The sequence below is a fragment of the Notothenia coriiceps genome, unplaced genomic scaffold, assembly GCF_000735185.1.
Source record: "Notothenia coriiceps isolate Sejong01 unplaced genomic scaffold, NC01 NC01_scaffold00015930, whole genome shotgun sequence".
Taxonomy (NCBI): domain Eukaryota; kingdom Metazoa; phylum Chordata; class Actinopteri; order Perciformes; family Nototheniidae; genus Notothenia; species Notothenia coriiceps.
The window spans coordinates 177,076-185,049 of record NW_011348631.1 but is presented as its reverse complement, the minus strand read 5'-3'; the positions used below and the strand labels follow the sequence as shown (position 1 = coordinate 185,049).

The 7,974-nt window shown below is 39.9% G+C and overlaps 1 protein-coding gene across 1 annotated transcript in view; it reads right to left on the bottom strand.

Annotated features, from left to right (window-relative positions):
• LOC104949337 (sodium/potassium-transporting ATPase subunit beta-1-interacting protein 2-like) overlaps positions 1 to 7,527 on the bottom strand; it is a 63,311-nt gene extending 55,784 nt beyond the window's left edge. The window contains exon 1 of the mRNA XM_010775694.1: positions 6,140 to 7,527. Within this exon, the coding sequence (XP_010773996.1) occupies positions 6,140 to 6,193 (54 nt within the window). The 5' untranslated portion in view covers positions 6,194 to 7,527. The remainder of the gene's footprint in view (positions 1 to 6,139) is intronic.
• Between the last annotated feature and the right edge of the window lie 447 nt (positions 7,528 to 7,974).

Below are 7,974 nucleotides of genomic sequence, written 5' to 3'. Positions count from 1 at the left end.
CCCCCGCTCTCGGGGTGGACGCCCTCTCAGCCCTGGTCTGGCGGAAACACTGCTTAATGTCTTTATGGGCCAACTCTAGTGCTGCGTACCGGACTGGACTTGTAAAAAGTTTCGGTTCAAGTCCGGTTAAAACCGGAACGTCGGGAACCAGTACTTGGACTCGGCTTCTGATATGGCGGCCATTACTGAACTCACGAAGTCTCGCAAAATATCACAACTGCTCGCGAGATCTGTGTGACGTCAAGGGAAGCTAGCGATGTGATTGGCTTAGACATAGTGGACAGCGTGACATAGATGATAGATGCTTAAGTTAACTATGTATGACATTTGTATCAAAATTGTATGTATGTATGTTCATCACTATGTATGTAGTATGTACTGTATAATGTACACATGTAGAGTTGTAGAAAAGACATGGTGTACAGTCACTACAGTGTATACTGTATAGTAGGTGTGTAACAGTGTAATGCGTATAGTCTACTCTAAACTCTACCTTTCAGCAAGGTTGTAGGGATTTAGGCTCAGTCAGCTCAGGGACTGTTTGGTTACTTTAGTTTGGTAAATGAAATAAATGTTTGAACTTACTTGTAGTAGTTCACTGTAGTTGCTGTCATAAGTCATTTGTAGACTAAGTGGCAAAAAGTGTTTTTTTTACATTTGTACTTTGTAGAGAAATGTAGACACAAGTTGGAAGGGAGCACAATAAACCTGATGAGTTTGAATTTGAGTTGATTATGAGTTTATTTTCAATTGATAATTAGCTCACAATAAGTTCACTTTAGTTACTCACACAACTTGACACAAGCCATGGGTTCAGGTCCGGACTTATAAGTCCGGACCTGAACCTCTGGACTTGAGTCCGGACCTGAACCTGAATGTGAGTCCAGGTACGCAGCACTAGCCAGCTCTGTTGAAGACAATAAACAGAAAGCTGGTATTTATTCCAATTTGCCAAACAACTCAACAGAGATTATTGAACCAAATGACCAAGTAAACATGACCCTTTATTCAAGTTGTGGAAATTGACGTTTGCCTACAATTCCAAAGTCAAGATATCATTTAACTGTGATATGGAAACTAACATGTCAGCATTGATTTATCCGTTTTCTTTGAACTGAAATGCATTTTAGATGAGTATTGACTTCTCGGTTTCAATGACTGCATATGAATGTTTTGCAATCAGGTACAGAACGTGGCAAACATGCAAATATACCATTCCTGCATTCATGTCACAGCTTCCGAGTGGTAAATTATTCATTATGTTGCTCTATGGTGGGAATGTCACATGAAAGTATTGCTGCAGACAGACAAACACTGGGTCTCTGAATACCTATGGCCATTGTATGTGTCCAACCTTGTAACAGTAAATGTATACAATTGAAATTTGGAGTATGACTGGAAAAACAGTTTGAGGGGGGAAAATATATAAATGTTTTTGCAATGCCAGCTGAAACCGAATTAGACAGTCTATCCTAATTTTGTGTTTATTTGAAAAGACCAATTCCGTATGTTTTATATTCGATTAGGAATTGTCATCTAACCCTTAATGTGCATTACGCTGTGTTGCAAATTCAACTCCACTCACTGTATTCAATTAGCTTATACAACAACAGCAACATAATTACCTTCCATCAACATAAACACCCACCAACCATCTGCACCAGCTCCACCGAACCAGCCAATGGCCCGAGTCCACGGGTTGCCGCTATTGGGCGATTTAGTAATCATCTTTGTGACAGCAGTTGGTGGGTGTACGAACCAATATAGAAACAAGGACATCAACCATCGTGACAGAAGTGAGTCACCATTGGCTTTAGTGTTCATGTGTGTGGGGCTGTGTGTATAACAAGGTGTTGGTAAAATCACAATCTGATTCGCTATGATCTTTTTGCTCTCTGATATTTTCTACCTACTTTATAATCTTCCTTCCATGATCACAGCGCTGACACACTTTTCAGGGTGTGGATATGTTTCATTTTCGCTGGTAAATATTACTGTTGCGCCTCATTTGGGCTTGAATAACCCAATTTCAATGTTAGCTTTTCAAAATAGGATTTTTTTAAAGAAGTTAAAAAATGTGGGATATATACTATATATATATATATCTGTTTTTATGTTGAGAATTACTGTAGACAAGAAAAATGATATCACTCTCTTTGTCTGTAGGATAAATATCATAGCTTGTTTGTTTAATTGTGCTGGACTATTTCTTTGCCAGGCAAAGTGATTTACTGGCTTCTCCACTGGTTGCTTGGCTACTTTACATTGAAGACAAAACTCCAGGAAGTGACTGGGCCTGGCAAAAAAGAAAGTCAAGAACAAAGCAAAACACCATCTAAATCAATTATTAATAAAAAAGGAAAGATTTTTTTAATGAATCCCTTGAAACACACTTATTTTTAGATAAGTAAACCTTCAGATAACTTCTCACTGCAAGCAGACAAAAACTATATAAACAGTTGGTCCCAAAAAATGGAGGACAAAACACATGATTACAGTGCTTGAGCCAGTACTTCAATCAACGTATCCCACTGAGCCTGAGGCGCCATACAGCCCTTCAAATGCAGCCCAAACAATTTATCAAATTAGTTGATTGACAGAAAAGATACCTTCAATCACCACATCGATTCACCATTTAAGTCATTTTCGAAGTAAAAGGGCTTAACATTCTCTGGTTCCACCTTCTCCACCTGGCGGATTTGCTTTTTGCTTCTCTCTTAACTAACTGAATCAAAAGGATCATATTGTCCAGAGTTTGTGATGTCATGTTAAAAGTCTGTTTGGTGTCTTTTTGTCCTTGTTGATGTTCTTAAATGGCGCAGGTGTGATGCAAGAAAAATGTCAAACAATTAAGTATTTTTGTATCGTATGCATTTGAGTTTTGTATTGTTTGTCAGACAAAATAAGTAGATGTTTGTAGATGTTACTTTGGCCTTTAGGAATTTGCACCTGTAAGAATATTGTGACATTTTATGGTAATTGAGATCATTAATGAAAATAATCATTAGTTGCAGTCTTAAATCCCAGAAGCCAATAGCCACAGCAGGAAAGCAGAAGACAATTATTTTAAATGATATAGCAGCACTTTTATGTGGTTCATTGTGTTGTGGTTTGACATCTTAAAAAGCAGGTGACCTTTAAGGTAGCTAGTAAGCTTATCACACAGGATCACTCACAACACATTTACTCTCATTTAAATCTCCCACTGGCATAGTTGTACCTGTTCGGGCTGATTACACTTGACACACGCTGACGTCAGCTGGGAAATAGACATATCTCCACCCGGTACCATTGATCTCTGCTCAGCTACAATGACATCACCTATCTCCCCAATTAGCCTAGCTAATGAAGCGGAAGAAAAAGACTCTGGTTAAGAGTTACATAAGACATCAGTTCCACTACATAAGACACACTGACCAGCATTGTTTTCTGCTCTGCAAGGTCAACTATTAAGTGGAAAGCTTACATAGCTAAAACAATTACCTCCAGAAGGGGGTACGCTGAGAAAAGGCTGTCTTTTAATTAGTGGTCCATTAGACTGCTTTTACAAAGAGGATTGTGGGCATTGTGGTTTCCAGTGCACTACAGCAATGACACAACAAGAACTTAACATCTTGCGCAAAAGCCTACTGTATATCCTTACAACATGGATGACTGGTGTTTTAAGAAAGAGTGCATGTTGCATACAGTAGTATTAGACTTTCAGCTCAGCTAGTGGTGGTATCAGCTGGCTTAGCTATTACAACAGTTAACAGAGCAAAACATGTTGTTGACTATGGCATATCATTATTTCCAGCGCATTAGACACAATGACTATCACTGTGACAGTGTCTCATTCACGAGCACACTCACTCTCACTACGGAAACATCCACATTTACAGCACAATGGTGAGCTTCATGTATGTAAAGCACAATCTCATTGGCATTTTCATGTAGACATGTTGGCTTACACAGCCTTTGTTCAAAAAAAGGGTTTAAAAATGTGCATAGCCATGTCCCAGTTCACAGCACAATGGACTTGTTAAGGCACAACAAGAGTTGGACGCATTAATATCCTACGGTAAATTCGGTGGATTCATGACATATGAATACAAACACACACGCATGCATGCCGACACACACATACGTCTGTAACAGGGTCCTATTCAACATGACAATAGGTCTTTACACACTTACTGTACATGACTCCATGAACTGGGAATGCTTCAGTTCTGCTCATGTTTATGCATCATATATACAATGTCTCTTTCTATATCACACTACTGCTTCTGTTTGTATGCGCACCTCGAGATCCTCAGGCATTAAAGATGCATTGAAAGAAAAGAAGGACTGATTTTGTGGTAAGTATTGCCTAAATCTCTCCACTCTGTTTCTACTTGACATCCTTTAATTTCCAGGCTAATCCACACAAAATATTGCCATGACTTACCTCTACAACTAAAGCTGTTACTCTTGCTGATACAATAATGATAGCAATCAAAATAGTGATAATAATGGGTTTAATTACTGTATTTAATGTTAAGGGTTTTGATCATAGTGACAAACAAGCAGGGATTAATTACCTTACCTCTGACTTCAAAGTTCCCTCTGCTTCTTTTGTATTTAGGTATATATATAATATATCATATTTGCTGTACCCACTGTCCCTCTCTGCACCAAAGTCAGACTATCGCTGCACAATATTTTGTATTTTTGTATGTCATTGCAATGTCAACCCACACCATAAACACCTCAGATAAGACAAAATTGCATTATGGGGATTTCTTTGTTTGTTAAAAAAAGAGCGTATTCGTGTGAAACTGCACATACAATTTGAACTAAAACTCTTTCCATTTTGGTAACTTGTTTTGTTCAGTTCAATGTTTATTAAAAGACTTCTAGGAATTATCTCCTTTCAGTTTTTGAATTCAACAGACTATTTATTGTCTTCTAGCAGAAAACGGAAAGTAGCAGAAAGGAGGACCAAGTTAATTAAATGCGTTCATTTATTGCAACTAACATTCTTATCGTTATACTCAATGTTTTAGTAGATCACATTATCCCCATATTGTGCACCCTTTCTTTCACTAAATGTTAGTGGCTAGATGGACAAGCTAATGAATCCTGCAGGCAAAGAGATATTACCCTCATAAGGTTGCGGCAAGCTAAACTTAGCTAATTGATTTGGCCAGAAACACATTTCCAAATAAATGCTTAAATTGGTAATGTTCTGTAGATAGATTAATAATTAATAATAGTAAGCCAACATGCTCACCATATTAACTTTTTAGGCCACAATAATATGCCAATGTTGTGTTACTTTTCAAGTTGTCCTTGATGAATTTCTCAAATGATTGTCTCTGCAAATAAAAAACTATAGGCGTCCTGGAATTTTTTGGGCATTTCTAGCTACATTTGGCCATTTTATGTTTGGGAGGGTAAGACAATCAATCTTCAATTTGCTGTTTCATTTTTCATAGTTGGAGTTCTAGGTGGGATCTTTCTCTTTGACGTGGAAGACTTAACCAAACAAACTGAAAACAAAAAAAACTGAAAACAAACAAACTGAAAACAGCACTTGTGTTCCTAGACCCTCCCTATTGTCTCGCCTGGCACCAGTTTCCATTGACACAGATGGAGATGGGAGAATGGGGTACAAAGAGTGTCAGACACACAGGAAGTTGATTCCATGAGTTTATATCTGGACCATTCCTTTCTGCCTCAGTCCATACATGTTTCCCCATAAATCACATGTACCTGCCCCATACATCTATCCATCTACCATCCAGCCATCCATCCTTCCTTTACATCCACTGCCTCCATTCATCACTCCCAGCCTCCATCTATCCATCAATGTTCTGTGGGGACTCTTACTACCATCTTAAGGCTCCCACCAACAGCCATTCATCCTTCCAGTCAACGCATTTGTCAGCCTGTCGCTGAAACCAGATCCTTGCTTGTATCATGACCTTTTACACACCTATTAACTTCTGAAATGTGACCTTTCAGCCATCCATCTTTTTCCCTACATTCATCCATCTACCCATAACTATTCTGCTCCATGGCTTGGATGTGTGATTTCTTCTGAGCTCTTTCAAAAAAAGAATTCCTTTCTCCTGGCTGCTAATTTTACATGATCAATAGTAAAAAGACCACTTACCAGCTGCATGCCACAGATGAAGGCCAAGGTGCACCTGCCACTACAGCACCCCATGTTGTCCTCCTTCCTCTCTCCCCGGTGATCCAGGTGGAGCAGAAACTCTGGGTAAAACTCCCAAATCCTCCAGCTGGACCTTCAAAATCCAAAAAAGCCCTCGGAGGGCCTGTCTGGCTGGCTGGCTGGCCGCCCAGGTAGAGGCTCTGGCAGCTCGGCCTCAGCGAACAGAGTGCAGCCCCTGTACTCACTGGAGCTCAGGGGAATAAAAGGCTACTACTTCATCCAAATGGCTGGGTTGCTGACACTTAAACAGATTGAAACGTGGTTCTTTGGATTTCCAACACACATTGGGTCAGGGATCAAAATGATGGAAAGGTGGGCCTTGGGGATGAATCAAGTCCACAAATTGTTCTTGATGTGTCCATGGAGCCAATTATATAGGAAGAGCCTATCCAACCCTCTGCAACTGTAGGCAGTTTGATAGTCAGATTGTGTGATGTATTTTTGACTGACTGGTTTGGAATCAAGTCAGATTTCTGATCATGTGTGATCTTGACACAATCAAAACTATCTTGATCAATGAAAAAGGGGCAACTGTGACTCTCCTCTACTTGATTAGAAAGTGTACAATCACGTCGAGTAGTCGCATACCTGTCACAGGATTAGCATGGCACCATACAGTAGCCACTTGCACAAACAGTGACAAATCGGGGGGAGATGGTGAGATTAAATGGATGTATTCCCCAAATTAAATGGTCTTTTGTTTGATAATCCGATTAGGCGCCACTCGGTTTTGGATCATTGAAACAGGCTAATTTGTTTCAGGGTGGAGAAAAAAAGTGAAAGTGGTCCCTGCCTCCTCTCATGGAGCAGCTCCTCTCAGGGGAAGTACCGGGCTTGTCGCGGCAACATCCTCGCATTAACACCGTTCAAAAACACGTGGTTCTTTTTATCTCCAAAACCGCGGTTGTAATCCAAGATTTTATTTATTTTTTGTCTGAATTCTGTGTTTTATCCACTCAAAACGGGGTTGCTAGTATGTTGTGATATGTCTCCAGACAGTGGAAGCTTTTTTTCGGCGTCTCTGTTGGCTAACAAGTCCTCCGGAGCATCTCCCCTGCAGCTCCACAACAACCCCCAGTTTGGTCAGCTGCTGGTCGGGTAAATCACTGCCTCCTCCGTAACAGCGAATACATCTCTACAGCGTTAAAAAGACAGAAAAGCGTGTCCACATTTCGCATGGACAGGGTGAGGATACAGGTCAAGATAAGTGTCCAAATGTAACGTACGCGAGGTAGTGTGAGAGGGAAAACGGCTGAGTTTAGTTTGTAGTCTCGGTGTTGTCTTCAAGGAGTGAAAACGGGAGACAATGGGAACCGGGATGGACCAACGGACCGAGAGAGACAGCCGCCAAGAGCGTCTCACGCCTGCCATCTGTGAAGTCAAACAACACGCATCAGCGAAGCTGTTCCGGTTGTTATTTTCAAAATAAAAGCCAACATACTGTTTCAATGGTGTTTTCATTGATTGCCATTGGTGAATAAAACATTAACTGTAGGCTATGTTTTTCTAAACAGCTTTCACTAATGAATAACCCATCCTTTTGCCTAAAAAAACACAGCAGGCAATGTATTATTTAAGAATATAATTAAAGTATCAACAATACAGAGAACGTAGATCTATAAAATACTTTACTTGCAACAGAAAAATATTACATCGGAAATACTAGAAATAGAAAAAGTAATGAATTTGAAATCGGGTCTCAACAGGCTCCCATATTGTTTTAGGAGGTTGTTTAGGAGGTAACTTGAACGCCTCAGACCTAATTCAGGTTTACT